The sequence below is a fragment of the Amblyomma mixtum genome, chromosome 2, assembly GCF_055824585.1.
Source record: "Amblyomma mixtum isolate Tamu chromosome 2, ASM5582458v1, whole genome shotgun sequence".
In the NCBI taxonomy this organism is placed as follows: domain Eukaryota; kingdom Metazoa; phylum Arthropoda; class Arachnida; order Ixodida; family Ixodidae; genus Amblyomma; species Amblyomma mixtum.
Genome location: NC_143013.1, coordinates 279,364,743 through 279,381,119, shown reverse-complemented (window position 1 = coordinate 279,381,119; position 16,377 = coordinate 279,364,743). Strand labels below are relative to the sequence as shown.

General features: G+C 47.6%; 1 protein-coding gene across 1 annotated transcript in view; it reads left to right on the top strand.

The window, feature by feature from the left end:
- Positions 1-13,459, top strand: part of LOC149364122 (uncharacterized) — a 35,959-nt gene extending 22,500 nt beyond the window's left edge. The window contains exons 2-4 of the mRNA XM_089574118.1: positions 6,018-6,182; positions 8,089-8,633; positions 12,863-13,459. Of these exons, the coding sequence (XP_089430244.1) occupies positions 6,018-6,182; positions 8,089-8,633; positions 12,863-13,136 (984 nt within the window). The 3' untranslated portion in view covers positions 13,137-13,459. The remainder of the gene's footprint in view (positions 1-6,017; positions 6,183-8,088; positions 8,634-12,862) is intronic.
- The last annotated feature ends 2,918 nt before the right edge of the window (positions 13,460-16,377 follow it).

Here is a 16,377-nt window from a genome sequence, read left to right as displayed (position 1 = left end):
ATGAGCCCAGTTTCATTAAAGCATTCAAGAAAGCAAGTTTGCAACCGAGCAACCCCCTTGCATTTCTCCGCTGCCTCAACGGTAGAGCGCTCGTTCGTTCGATGGGGGCGAGATGGCGCTACCAATACCACTCCTGTAAAGCCCTTTAATTTCATTGAGGGGCTTTACACTCCTGCTGAAGTTTGCTGTTTTGTGCATAGAGTTAATACACTGACTGTTTTGTGCCACCGTCGCCGCATATGATGGAGATTTTCTATTAATTACAACCGAATAAGGGATTAATTACTCACTGACATCCACCCGGACCAGGACGAATTTTTCTTTAACTGCGACGTTTCTAACAAAGCTGTATTGCTTTCCTTCGTAGCCGTATGGATGGGCTTGGGTGGATGTCAATGAGTGATTACTCCCTTATTACAAATCTAGTCCACCTTGGGGGATTCCCCCATACATTTGACCAATTACAACCAAATTAACTAAGTACCCTATGCATACGTCGTTTAAAACAAAACTGACCGCCAAATGCCACTCTTGGGCGAAATTTCAACTGAACAAGCGAGTGATTAGGCCGACGTAATACTTTCTCTACAATGTGTGCCGCATTAATCTGTCGTGCAGGTTGTAAATAATTCTCCTGCGCAAACTACGGCCTAGCTCATGATGTTCTGCGTTTTAACAAAAGTAATTTAGCATTAGAGCCTGCCTGAATTGTCTGGAAAATGGCAAAGAACAGTTGTCGACTGCGCGCAAAATTTTCGTCAAGGCGAGCGGAGGTTTCACAGCCTGCGCCATCTGGGGAACTGCGAGGCCCTTACCGGCTCCCTCCGCAAGGACATTGGTTGCCTTGCAGCTCGCAAGATGGCGCAGGCCAGTGAACTCGACTAGGGTGCCTCGATGCGCGCGCGCTCTAAACTCGACTGCTCCGCTCGCCGCGTTGAAAATTTTGCGCGCAGCCCACTAAAGTTTTTTGCCACTTCCGGACAATCTGCGCAAGTTCTAATGTTAAATTGCTTATCAAAAATTGCAGACTACCATAAGCTACATTGCGGTCGGCAGTTGAGCCAAAAGTAGTTTGCGCAGGATAATTTTTTAAATCCCGCGGACAGATGGAACACGCTGTATTTTCTCTGAGCGACGCAACAGTCACGATTACAACACTAAGCGCCACCTTAAAGTAATAACGAGCAAAAAATCTTCCGTGGAGATTTCTGGCCCAAATGGTAGCTGCGGCACTGAGAGTGACCAAGACAACATTCTTGAAACATAAATGAGCAGACAGTATTTCTCAAGCCGCACATAGCTGCCGCCCGTAAAAGCTCTCGCAATACGGAATTCGCTTCTACAGATGGCTTCCACAAAACGCATTAAGAAAATTCTTACTGGAGGGTATTTGTGAAGCAGCGTCCTTTAACATCCTAGGCATACTGCGACTTTATTGGGAGCCCCTTCAGAGCCACTTTAAAGTGCGCATGCGCCAAACGTAGGGTAGGGTAGGGTAGGGTAGGTTGGGTGGGTGGGTGGATGGGTAGATTAGATAGATAGATAGATAGATAGATAGATAGATAGATAGATAGATAGATAGATAGATAGATAGATAGATAGATAGATAGATAGATAGATAGATAGATAGATAGATAGATAGATAGATAGATAGATAGATAGATAGATAGATAGATAGATAGATAGATAGATAGATAGATAGATAGATAGATAGATAGATAGATAGATAGATAGATAGATAGATAGATAGATAGATAGATAGATAGATAGATAGATAGATAGATAGATAGATAGATATTTAATGTCATACCTTTACAGGCGGGAACGATTGTTTTACCATTGAAGCTGCAATGAGAGTTTCATTTGAAGACGCTCTCTCGACTGATTTTGCTCAATATTGTTCGAGCAGTCGAGAAAGGATCTTCAAATTAACCGTTCAGTCATCCCCGCGCCCCTCATATCCGCACCTTCGATGGTAGAACTGTTCCTCATAGCAAATGGACAACGAAAATGTAGACTGCATCTTTTTGGATTTCGCGAAACCTTTTAACATTCGTTCTCATAATTTGCTTTTTGTTAAACTGAATGTCCTTGGTATCGATGATAACATTTTAGGCTGGATAAACTGTTTTTGTCAAATCGTTCCCAGTATGTCTCCGTTAACAACCACGACTCGCATATTACCTCTAACATCTGGTGGTACGCAAGGTTCAGTTTCAGTTTCAGGAATACTTTTGTTCCTGATTTATAGTAAGGGCCTACCTGCACAAGTAACCTCGCACATAAAACTATTTGCTGAGTACTGTGTGGTCTATCGCGTTATTTTTGGCCCCTCTGGGAGCATTGGTTTACAAGATGTCCTTACTCAATATTTTGCTGATGTACGAATTGGCTCGTGAACATTAACATTACTAAATGCAAACACATGCCAGACTCCTGCCGTCTGTTTGATAATTCTACCTTCTACTCAGCAGTTCTTTCGCTAATGTCAGTAACATCGTATAAATATCTTGACGTTCACATTATAAATAGTCTTCACTCGAAAATGCACGTCGGCTCTGTGCCAAATAACGCTATTCGCATGCTTTGATTCCTTCGCCCTCATTTCTCATCTGCCACAGTGCCTCTAAAACTTCATAGCTCTATAAAGTTCTGATAAGGCCCAAATTGGAACATGCATGCTCAGTTTCGGACACTGGTCGTCTAACCGTGTCAAGGCTACTGAATTTATTCAGAACCGTGCAGCCGGTTTGTTCTAACTATTCGAGGAATGCTAGTGTATCTTCTATGAAAGTTGCCCCTTAATCACCCTGACCTTTTTCTCCGTCGCAGGTACTTTCGGCTTTGTCTGTTCCATAGTAAACAGTAATACCTAATTGTTCCATAAAATTTACAATAACGCCACTCTTAAACGCCAATTGCTAATACTTCCAGAATACGTGACATCCCGCATCGATAATCAGTTTATGGTGGGGGTTCGAATAACGGAAGGTTGGGCGAATTGGATTTGCGTATACATCGTATAGCGCATGAAAATGAGAATAGACGAGACGAGAAGAGAAGAAAAGCGCTAATACTCGTTTTCGTGCGCTACACCATGTATACATTGTGGGTTTCTGAGTGGACACATGCCACCAACCACCGCGGGTTCGGGCTTCGCGCGAGCCAAGGGCCCCGATCAGCCGTCACCACACACACCCTGGGACACTGCTGCAGCGCACTCAACCTCCGCTGGGAGGAGAGCGATTCGCCGCAACGAAATAGGCAAAGGAGACGTTTATTCACGTCGTCCTTCAGCAGATACACACACGCTTAAAAGTCACCCCGTCCCGGGGGCGCACGAGGAGCAAGGCTCCGCTGCGCGCACGAAGCGACTCGAGCAATGCGCGCCGCTAGCACGCCGCTGCAGGAGAATGTTCCCGCGGCAGTGCTGTGATCTCTCTTTCGTGTCGACCGTTGGGTCGGTTGCGAGAGAGAGTGGGCAATCAACGCAAGGTACGCCTGTCGGAGGTCGCTGGACCCCGCAGGACAGGCTCGAGCCGCTGCAGGTCGGAGGACCCGTGCGAGCGAGCTCGAGTATGCACTGGTCCGAACGGCAAAGGCCGGCACGGACAAACAGTAGCGTACGCACCTTGCGCTGTCTCGGAGGGATCTCTCTTTCTGCGCCCCGCTCGGACGGTCGCGCGGCGCGCGGCCGCCCATGCGGGTCCCGAAATCCCGCCAAAAGGCACCAATGGCAAAGGCCGTTGGGGAGCCGGGGTGGAGCGGTGGCCAAATGACAGTGATTAGTCACTTAGTCGCCTCTCCACCGCCTGAGGCGGGAGCAAGGGAAAGAGGAGAAACAACGCGGGAAGCCGGCAACAGCCGCGCAAAGGCAACGGCGGAAGTCAGGATTCCCACAACATAAGGGTAGGGCTTGTGCAATGCCGCACCAACGCCCGTCTGAATTCGTTTATTCCTCGCACCTACAAGGGGTGGAGCCACCTCTCCACTGCCACCTTCAAGAAGTGCACCCACGATTTTGTATGCCCCTCCTCTCTGTAATGCCCTCGGGCCTTTTCCCACGGTTATATTATGCTAAAGACGTCTTTAACTGGCAGTATTTTTTTTAGATTGTGCCTGTCATAGATTACATGCGTAGCTCATTATCTTTTTTTCGAAAACTTTGCTTATTACCCATTTGCTAATATTACTGTGGGACACCGCTCAGTAATGGCTATAGAAAATTAAGCTTGTCTGCATGCCATTTGTTCGGAGGTGAGTGTATACGAGTTGAACGCGGTGCTGTATTGTGGAGTCGCAGTATCGCACTTGTTGTAGGTCCTTGCAAAGCGTTAAGCTGTGCACCGCCACAATGGCGGAGCTGCATGCTTGTGCAGGGTTGCTTGACTGTTTTCGACACTGTAAGATTTATATTGTTCAATGTTTCATTATTGTTTAGAAAATATTATTTCAACATTTATTTGTAACATTAAAAAAGTTAGAAAAATGATAGAAGCTTTCGAAAAAAAAACATGCCGTTGTTTTTAATGTTTCGGTGCCATCTAGTTTAGAGTTTAACCGAAAAAAGGTCAGTATCCTTCAGTCCGCCTAAGCCTGCTGGCTGTTAAATACAAGTTACAATCGGTTGCAGGAAATAATTCGTGATGTGGGAAAACCAGGAGTGCGGTGAGACAGTGGGTTAGTTGGATAAAGTATTGCAGTTGTGTGTTTTGAGCCATTGCTCTGCTACTTTAGAGAACACGACCGGTGCAGACCGAGAGGCTCCAGTACCTCGCTAAGCTTCGTCTACCAGCATTGCTCCTTCTAACCCACAGACTGTCGTCACCTCATCAAAGCTAATACTTGCTTTTCGGACAGCATGAACGGATGCTGAATACTTACGTTCTAACCCTAACAAGCCACCGCCAACTCGAAATTATGCACAAGCGTTGCGAAAATGTGTCGTGTTCTGACTTCTGCGACGGTTTAGTGGCACTTCTAACAGCCGTCATCATGCGGGCTACGGGATCAGTGGCCATCCGGATACGCCTAGATTCCTGCTATGGTTCCTTTCTCTTTCTTGCAATCCTAAACTATTTTGTTGGGAAGCGTTTGTTGCTTTCACAGCTCTTTCAGTGACGGAAGGAGTGAGCAGCGTGTCGCAAGCAACAAATACACTAGCATTTATCTCAAGACCCCATAACGCTATTCCGACATAAAAGCGACCAGGCAGAAGGATCTGGTTCCACTGGCCTAAGAGAGGCAAGTGCATGTATGTGTTGCTCCCCTGCTGCTTTCACTTTGTTTTTGTTTTTCTCGCCTATTTAGGTTCTTGCAAAACCAGTTTTTGGAAATAAACTTCTATTTATGTTTTCGTCTTAGGCCCCGATCGCTGAATTTCCACGCTGTTACGATTTTCTTTATGGTGACAGTGTATGACATTGTAACCGCTCCTTTAATCACGACCATTTATGGGTTAGTTACTTGTACATAGACTGCTGTTGCTAAAAACAATCATAAAATATACGTGACTTAATTGTGAAGCCACAGGGGTGCCATAATAGTGCGTTTCCGGGAAGACTTAGGGTAATTTTCAAAAATAGGCTTTGCGAGGTAAATATACGGCTTTTTACAACAGCGGCTCACACGTAACTCCAGATTTATTTCTTAATCACCATTCATTCAAACATCCTAGGGATGGCTGGAAGACAACATCGCTTAAACTGATGGAGGAGGGACCATCATTTGCACGGACCCCCTTTACTTCCTTGAAGTGCGCACGGACATACAGGGTCAAAATAAGACCTAAAATCAAAGAGGCTGCAGTAATGCCTGCAACAACTCACCTCCCATCAGAATCGCGCTAAACCGCACATCGCCATGCCAAAGCGCGTAAAAGCACCTCACAAATACGCCACACCTTGTCGCAAGCACAATGCTCCAGCCATTGAAGCGAAGTTCATGCACACAGCTTCGGTGCCTCTCCCGTTCCGAGCCCGCATGCGTGTCATAACAGTGGTCTCTCCTTTTCGCAGAATTTGGTCGACCTGTGGATCCATGCGGACGTGCTGCCCGGCTCGGGAGGCAAGCCTCCCGTGGACGCGACTTCGTTCATGCGTCAGAGCGCACCCTTCCACCCGTTCGCCATCATCTCCCTCGGCTGGAACACCAAGCCCAAGGGCTCGTACTCGTGGAGTCAGGTATTGGGTTTCCGAGACTTCCAGCCTCATTCTGTTTGGAGGTCCATTGTCGCGAACGTAGCCCTTAATTCTTGGTATTTCCTAACGTGTAGTACTGTCAGCTAAGTTTTATTCAAATGCTCGTAACTGGCTGCAACTCAGGTGCTTGACATGAGATATTACAGCAAGCGTTCTAACCAGCAGAAAATCGTGAATAAGGGCTCAACGCGACATTTGCACTCAATTTTTCCGCTGTGGGAGCAGCCTGAAGCTAATCTCTCGGAAACTGAAGTTGATAGTCCTCGTAAAGGCCCGGTCTTTGTTTAATCTTTGTGAAACGCTTATGCAGTGCTTGCTGTACCATAAACGAACCATAATCCATAGCATGGGAGTATCTAAGGTGACGAGAGTGGCAAAGCGATCACCTTCCAAACTTTCTGCTGTAAAATTAAACATGCACGCCTGAATTTCTTCTGCGAAGTACCTAGTCTGAGTCCGTACAAGCTGCCATTCCGCACTGATCAAGATGGAGGAACATTACTGGAGATCGTCCAAGGTTACCATCAGTTGTTAAAACAGCTGTCACTAAGCAATACGTCAACAGTGAGTTTTGATTACTTTATGCGTTATTATTTGTTATGACGCGGTGTTATGATGTGTAATTACGTAATTACGTTGTTATTACTTAATGTTTGGCCAAATCCTGATGTTTGCGAGTGTCAAGCAATACATTACAGAGCTAGTTTCTCCGCCAGGGGGATAAAAAAACAACGCTGTTGTTTTAGAACTTCCTCAAAGTAAGGCACGAAATTCAAGCTGGAGCATAAGTATCATGCTTGACCATGCGCACTTTGGGACTTCTACCATTGGCTGTTGTCGTGGCCCACTGGACTACGCAACTTTAAATTTGATTTATTATCCGCGCAGTTCTTAGGCACCAGCCGTATCGCGGCCTCGCTGTATATCTGGACTCACTAAACCAGTTAAGTGACTTATGTCGCATGGTGCCCAGCGCGAACGTATACTAACTTCTTTGAGCATGGTAACGGCCTAGTTTGTGCTGATGAGATTGGTGATCGTGATTCAAGTGAATCAGAGTGAATGGGCTCGCACGTCTTTGCAGGAAGAACACACCATCGCAAAGAATAGATTAAAAATCTCATTTTTTTACTTGCTGCTCACCAGTGCACTAGGGAGGCGTCTTTAATTATCAGTGCACATGTTAACCTGGTATCCTTCTTGGCAGGCTACGCCAGTTGAGAATTATAAAGGTGATCTGAAATGCGCTCACAAAATACGCGCGATACGCGGGATTTTCACCTAATTCCGACTTATAATGAATAAGAGGCATTTGCACCTTCAGAGGTGCAAATGCCTCTTAAGTGTGCACAAGTAATGCCGAGTAGCAACCGTTAGACGCTAGAGAAGGATGCTCCTTCAAGCGAAAGCTAGCAGCGTGTGCGCTTGATAAATTAACAAACGAGCACATATCTTACCTATAAATTAATCACCTATAACTGTAAATAAATGAATTGTAAGGATAAAGAAGAAGATGCGTCAGAGTTTTTGCCACCTCGTCTTCGTCTTTTGCAGAAATAAATAAGAAATAAGAATAAATATTGCAGAAAAGTTTTCCTTTCCTTGTTTGTCTCTAACCATGTGCAAATGCGACCTGAAAAGAGTCCTCCAATAAATTATGTCACCAATAGAAATGGGCACCCTCAAAAGGGATGCCTGTGGGCATTCAATTGGAATGAAGTTTCTGCAGCTACTTCTGAAGTGCTCACATCACTCAAGCCAGTTTTGCTGACCGGTTTTTTGTTGTTCCAGCGTGAACTGCAGTGTGAAGTACCCACCTAGCTCTCTTTGCAGTTCCAGCATGACTTATAAAGGCCTGCGGTTAAGACCTGTGTCTCGCTAACCGCAGGTAGAATCCATGGTGCGACTTGTGGCCTGCGGCCACCCTTACTTGACCCGGATCGCCTTCAAGGTCCGGGCGTCCATGGTACAGGCGTCGTTGGCTCAGCTCTCATGGCTGCTGGACGTGATGCCCAACGCCACACTCGTCATCTGGTCGCCCGCGGGAGAGGCACCGAACACAAGCGCGCTGATGAGCCTCCACAAGGCCAGGCCGTCGGCGCACATCGTCTACGACCTCCCGCAGGAACATCAGCTTGAGAACCTTCTGGAAGAGGTCGCTCCTAAGGAGGGTGCTATGGCGGAAGGCGCCAAGGAAGAGGGTGGCGTCGGCTGGACCGTGGACGAAACCAATACGAACAACTGTCGGAGGAAGTCGCTTCCAGGACAGAACGCGGTTGTGCTGGGAGACAACAGCGTCTCGATGATGCTTCCGGAGTCGTGGTACAACATGGAAGCCAAGCTGGATCTCAGCAAGCCTAGGGCCCTGGCCGTAAGCATTGGCGAGGACAAGTTGTCCCTGGAGGGCTCCTGCTTCCAGCTGGTCCTGAACAGGTGAAAATTCATTTGTTGACCCATATTTGTGATGCGTACTTATACAGCTTCAGTTAAAAACGTGCTGTAGTTCGATACAACTTAAGTCTGCACAGAATTCCTCCGCGATAAAAAAGTGGTCCACTGTTAAAACTTCCCTTGTCACCAATAAACAAGAAGATAATCATGATAAAAAAGTTATAAGCACTAAAATGTTCATACCTGGCTTGTTTAATAAAGTCAGACACTGAAAAGCTAATTTCGTTTACGTTTGCGACTGGTTAGCGGAGTGATACAGTACGCCGCGGACCGTGGCCCAGTTTTAGCAACTGCTGTTTTTTCTAGTTGTATCCTACTATAGACAAATATGAACCTGTAAGGTTCTACATAGTGTCTCTCGTCCTCCTAATATTTCCTATACTGTTAGCACGGATTCTCATGCACAAAAAGAAACGAACAGCTTAAATTTATCCAGGAATTGTGTTTTACCTGAAGCCTCAAGCCTTCTTGATCCAAGTGAGCTTGCCATCCTGTAGATTAGGCAGCAGTAAAAACCGACTTATATGTTAGCGTACCGTGCGTTGTATTGCCTGCTTAAATTCTAGCTTGTAGGGACACACAGAGGCTAACTCCATCTTATTTCGGTGACGCGTAAGATTCGGTGTTTGGGTCTTGCTTTGTGTGAGTGGCTCTGTTGAAATTTCTTCGGCGGCAAAAATCATTATTATTAATGGGAAACTCGAAGCTGAAAATGGCAAATTGTTTTCCGCCTGTCGATTGCAACTCGTGACGTTGATAATGTTGTCAAGAGAATTATGGACTCAGTGATCGCTGAATGCAGAGATGGCGGCATGGCCCGGCCTTGGAGATTCTCAAGAAACGTACTTGATGTCGGTGCTGCTTACTTGTGAAGATCGCCCGTGACGGTGATACCCGCAGTTCATTTTTGGTCCTTTTCTACCTTTTACAAACTCCGTTTTCAGTGAGATATATGGCTATCTCTAATGAGAACACGGTAATCATTCTATATAAGTCAACTTCTATTTGTTCTCGGGTACCTTTTAAGCTTGGTCACCCAAAGTTTACTTCAGTCGGCATGCACGCGCGTAATCGCGAAATCGATTCAATTAATCTATTACACCATATATCTTTGGAACTCTTGGGCAAAAGGTACAGCAATGGGAATGCGTCAACTCAAGACAATATGAGAAAAAGGAAACTATCCAGACAAGTTATATATGTATATATACATATATATATTGTGGGGTTAAGATGGGGAGATAAATAGGTATTCCCCGTTTAACCGCGGCTGAGCCAGTTCAAAACCGCGCTGACCCCACCCCGTGATCGCGAGCGCTACTGAGCGCACGCCGACCACGGCGGGCCTTGCTCTGCGGGAACAAAGGAACGACACACTGGCTGACACAAACAAGGCATTTATTGCTATAACAACAATAACGCCAGCTAGCAACAAAATACACTGAGGAATCTAGGATGTCCGACGACTCACCAGCACGGCTACGAGCGAACGTCCGCCCACGCTAGGGCAAAGGGAAGCTCCGAGGCCCGACGGGACGAGGTGGCGGGAGTAAGTTCCAACCACGAGAGGCCCGCGGCACAGAGCGGAGCTTTGCGCGTGAACGTCCACCACGCTTCCCGATGCGGAGCAGAAGAGACCTAGCCTTCCCCCGCGCGCGAGCGGCCAAACACGCCATCCGTGGCGCTGCTGTCGCTGCGACGCGAGCGCCCTCCCCTGTTAGCTAGAGTAACCAAACTAAAGGGAGTGCTTTTCGGGGGCAGCTAACAACAGTGGGGTGCAGTGCGGGAAAGTGAACGCAGGGGACGAAGGCGTCCCCACATCCCCCCAACCTTAAATAGACCCACGCGCCTGCAAGTTACATGCTATGGAGGAGTCTCCTGGTCTTCATGCACTTGAGGCAGGTCGTGCAGCGGAGGTCACGCCGACAGGGTGCACGCAGTCTTCCGCGGTATTCCGAAGACGGCGTGAAGGTCTCCGCTGGGACGACTCGCATGGCCCGCGGGCTAAGTGCCCGCAGGCCCGCGAAGAGGAGGGCCGGTTGACCACTGCAGGCCAAGATTCCGCAGTAGTCGCCAGGGCAACAGCAGCCAGACGTGACTGCTGTCTGGTCTCGCCACGGCTGCCCCGGATGGATGCGGCGAACAGGATACAGGCCGCTCCGTCGCAGCAGGCGGCAGCGAGACGATGTGCACAGGACAGCAAGCCGCAGTGGCTCCGCTGGATCTGAAAGATTGCCAAAACACACTCCGCATGCCTTTAACGTAGGTCACGGGAGGGGAAACGGCGTACACAAAGGCCTGGTGGCTCAATGCTCAACTCGCTAGCAAAACGTGTCGGGCGGCTGTGCAACGCAAAGTTCGAGTGAACAAAGCCCTTTCTTGAGTTGAACGAGAATGCTCGGTTCATGCGAGGTTAAAAAAAACGGGTGGGCCAGCAAAGTGCGCCCCCTCTCAATACCACGGTCCGGTGGTCGTGTCACTTTTGACAAGGTGCAGGCAGCTATGAATAGCCTTAGGCCTCACTACCACTGTGAAGGTCGACGACCCCCAACAAAAGAAAGACCCGAAACGGGTTTCGTGCGCGCAGCCGCGAGGAGACATCAGCGTTGTGGGGTGGTCCTCCCCGCTCACTGCACAAAGCAGCTTGAGCGATCGGCGCCCACCGTATCGGACGGTGTCGGAACGCCCGGTGCCGAGCTGCAATACCAGCGAGCTCGTTACGGCACCTGTGGCCCCAGGCCACCCGGCTCCCAGAGCCGCGACTCCCAGAGTCGAAAAAGAGACAGCGAGAAAATATATACAGAAAACTCGGACCACCCACGCGGCTTCCGTACTCACTCGCTTCGGGCTCGGCAACTCCGCGGGCGCTAGGCCTCGCGCTCCCTCGATGCGGACCAAGTGGTTCTTGAAGAAACTCCAGGAAGAAAACTTCACAAAAAAAACATGCTGAGCATGTCGAAAAGTTCAAACATGCTGCAGCGCAATACACCTCGAGCTCAAGAAAGCATGCCGCAGGTCCTAGCGATCAAAATTCACTCTCGTTCAAGAGCGTTCCTCGAACCGAACTGACAGTCGTCCAATGTTCCAAGAGCAGGCCCCACGTTGGGCTGCCAGAGGTGGGGTTGAAAATTGGGGAGATAAACACGTATTCCCCGTTTAAGCACGGCTGACTCAGTTCAAACCGCGCTGACCCCACCCCGTGGTCGCGTACGCTACTGAGCGCACGCCGACCACGGCGGGCCTTGCTCTACGGGAACAAAGGAACGACACAATGGCTGACACAAACAAGGCATTTATTGCTATAGCAACAATAACGCCAGCTAGCAACAAAATACACTGAGGAATTTAGGATGTCCGACTCACCAGCACGGCTACGAGCGAACGTCCGCCCACGGTAGGGCAAAGGGATAAACTCCGAGGCCCGACGGAACGAGCTGAGGGGAAGAAGTTTCCACACGAGGACGCCCGCGGCCAAGAGCGGAGCTTTGCGCGTGAACGTCCACCACGCTTCCCGATGCGGAGCAGAAGAGACCTAGCCTTCCCCCGCGCGCGAGCGGCCAAACACGCCATCCGTGGCGCTGCTGTCGCTGCGACGCGAGCGCCCTCCCCTGTTAGCTAGAGTAACCAAACTAAAGGGAGTGCTTTTCGGGGGCAGCTAACAACAGTGGGGTGCAGTGCGGGAAAGTGAACGCAGGGGACGAAGGCGTCCCCACAATATATATATATATATATATATATATATATATATATATATATATATATATATATATATATATATATATATATACAATAAACACAGTATACCGTACTGTATACAGTATTGCATACAGTATATACAATAAAAACTTGTGGCTCCCTATGGATGTAATTCTGGGACAATATTATCGACAATGTGTTCAGTACACAGTATAATACATGACAACAAACGCTGAGAAGTTTTTATAGCAAGTTATACACGTTATCAAATAGCGCGTAAATGAAAACAGCTTTACATGTGTGTCATTGAAAGAAAAAGGGAAAGTGAAACCCTTGCCCAAGAAATTCATACAGTATAGCTCAATTGTTAGACCAAAAATAAAGCACAAAGCAATCACTAGACGCTTTACCAGAATTGACATAAGACTTGCGTTTATCCTTGCTTCCAGACCCTCTTGCTTGGCTATCTGTTGAATATTAAACCAATCGATCCTTCACTGCCTCCATTTCAACAGGAGTGGTCACGAGGTGACAAGCCGCGCCTGGCCTACGACGTGCAAGAACCACGCCTCGTCTTTGCCGAAGAAGACCAGCGCACAGGCGATGGTCAAACAATGGACGTACGGGGAGCCAGCGCCACTCACGCTTCAGCCCTCTCCCGGAGCCGTCGTCTACGCCGTTCGTTTCCAAGACCCACCACCATCCTCAGCGCCTTCAGCGGTGTCACTCGCCAACAGCCTGCTGCTTCTGCTGCTCGGGCTTGTGGTCGTGAAGGCGCTGGCGCTTTGAGTGACTGTCGCTTGAACTGAAAACAACAGGAGGTGTAAATTGGGTTCTTTCAAAAGGCGACGCGGCCGTCGGCAAAGCAAACAGCCCATGACAGCACGTTTACTGACGGATAATATTCGTGCATAGGGCATACACGGGGAGATTCCGAAAGGATAATATGGGCAGACGTACAGTAAGATGAAGCTTAAAGAACACCACTGCTGTATAGCTGGTACAGAAATGTGGGAATAGTTAACTTCTAAGCACGATTGTTCAGCACGGCATTCTGATGCCCACGAGCGTTTAAATTTCACTTCACTTTCAGCATGTTTCACCGTCTTCGGTCATCATGCAGTGCAAGCACAAAAGGCTGAGAATGCGATGGATTAGCCTTAGAAAGCACGCTTAAAGGATTTTTTGTGATGTATAGCATCTGAAAACTCTTGAAGAAATGAACTCATTGCAAATAGTCATGCATTTGTAGGAAGTAGCTGGAGTACATTCAGTTTCTGTTATGCTAAAATATAAAGTACCCGAAAGAAACTATCTGTGGACTACGAAAGAAACCTGCTAGGAACAAAAACGGCAAACCCGCATTCAAAGAGCTATGCTCGTGTGTATAAAAGTCTTGTCTTTTTGCGCGTCACGGTGTGTTTACGATGTGGGTGCTTGTTTTGTGCTGTTTGCTACACCGTTCCCGCATGTTGCCTGGGTCTGTACATACCACATGGGACACTTACTGGCTTTGTCACCTGTTTCTTTTTTTTTTTTTGCGCGTAGCAAATGTTTTGCTCTGTGATTTTTATGAAAAGCTTTAGGTTTCCGGAGATTTCGCTAGCTGATCGGATGGTTTATATCGCGTCTTGCAATAAAAATGACCCAGACACACTTCACCCAAAAGTAACCGAACGGAAATATATCATGTGCCTTACAAGACGAATGCTAGTTCTAATGCGTGCGTAAAAACCAGCAGTCAATCAATAGCGCCTACAATTTCGACGTAAAAAATATTTTTGAACACTTTGTTGCAAATTGTGTTACCTTTTGTCAAGTGCACAAATGTTGACATAGAAACAACGCATCCACAGCCCTGTCACCAACTTTAATGTCTTACATCATGCTGTGCATAAACAATAATGCATCATCGACGCTTCACTCAAATGCCAAATAAGACTCAAGTATTATTCCTGGAACATTCTAGAACATTTTTTCACACATTCACCATTCTTGTGACTAGCCGTTTCTGTCTGAGTGGGGGGGAAAGCCTTACCCGCAAACTCCACACAAACTTCACAGTTCACAAGATTTATTCAAGGTTAAGGCGTTTCAAGATGGCAGTACCTTCGAATAAGGATACACCGTATTGAAAATAATCAAATAATTCTGCAATTCTCTCTCTGCGGCCTGCTTTCTTTTGGCGGCCTTATTCCAGGCGAAGAAAGTGAAGCGCCTCATTTAAACACGGTTCCATTGCAGTTCGAAGCGCCCTGATTTAGCTTGAAACTCCCCCAGTAGCATAACGAAGATTGTTGGGGGAGAGGGGGGGGGGAGGAGGGGTAAATTGGTGCTAATATGACAGTTAAAAGATACGAGACCTGTGCGAAATAGTAAACCTCGATGCAACCGTATAGACGAGGAGTGGTTACGCTAAGCTTGAGTGCGTTCTAACAGCAACTTAAAAAATACGGAGCTAGGTTTGCTAGGTTTGTGTCTTACGCTGTTCACTTACAAGAACGTGTGGCTGGAATTTTGCCGTTCAAAACGAAAACGGGTCGCCCAGATCTCTATCCGTGCGTAAATGATGCCTTGCCACCAATATTACTGTCAGCATCATGGGGTTCGGGTCACCAACTACAAACAGACGTATGGTAAGCAGCAAATACAGCTTTCTACATTAGTGCTTGGGGGCAATCCAACAATGCCTCCAGTGTGATGTAAATGCCACGTGCCTAACGCGCCGCGCGGCCTCCGCGCCCGTATACAGCCCGTATACAGTTGTTCGCCGCCTCGGTGAACTTAATTACGAGGTGCTGCCCGAAGGAACCCGACCGTCATCACGTCGTTCACCCCGCCCTGAAATAGTGCACGTAGTGCGGCTTAAACCGTATTACGCGCGATGATCGCCTGGACCCGAACTGATTTTACCACTCCCTTTTACACTGGCCAGCAGGAGTTGCTGGGCGCGTGTGTGGTTTTCCTTCTTGTGCTCTTGCTTCCGTGCTAGCATCGGGACGATGCTTCTTTATAGGGGGAGGTAGTGTCGCGAGTGGAAGAAAAAGACGAGTAGCGATTGCGGCGCGCCGACGACGACGTTGCTGCTGGTGGACCTGCCTGTTTTGTTCTGTGCTCTCTGTCTTCACCCGTTCTCGCCGCCGGCCTGTACGTCAAGCCGTGACAATATCATCGCGCAGAGTGTTTGCTGCTGCGGTCGGCCGTATCTTCTACCAAAGTTTGCGGCACTCAGTAAAAAGTCCGTTTAAACGTGGAATGTGTAAATTGACGCTAATACATCGCCACCTTCCATCACATACTCGCCGATATTCAATCTTTTGCGCGAATCATCACTTCAGGAGTACGCCTGCTTGTGAAGTGTCGTGTGGTATACACACTCGCTTACGATACTGGCAAAAGGCGCCAAGGAAACTAGAGAAAATATTTAAAGGGTACAATGGAGGGCACTCGTTGAAACCATGCAATACCTGTATGTCGCATTGTATTGGAGAAAGAAACGAAACGTAATATTTAACAAAGTGTAAACTTTATTTTAAACTTTATTCTCAATAAATCTATAGTATAGACCATGCAGCTTAGCGTCGGTTGATGGGCTTGGCCGTTCTGAACTGCCGACACTGTTAGTGTGCCTTCTACTTCGCCATGTTACTGCCAGTTCACGGAGTTGGAAATTGTGTAATAAAGGGACACTAAGGACCCCTTAATTCATTATTTCTCAGTAAAAATTGATTGTTTGGCTCATTCAAGCTATGTTTATGTTTGTCTGGCAGCAAAAGACGCGAAATATATATTTGTTAAATCGGCCGTTGATGGCGACACCTGTGTTTGTAGTTGGCCATTTCTAGCATATAAAAGATCCGCTTTTGGCGAGTGTTCTCTTCGTGATTAGAACACGGTAGCCTACATTTCTTGGGCAACTTCAATTTGCCCTCAGTGTGTTAAAGATATGTTCGACATTTGAAGACGGATTTAACAGCTGAACTTGAAAAACTGATTTTGTCAAAGCAGAACCATCCTTGAGCAAACGTTC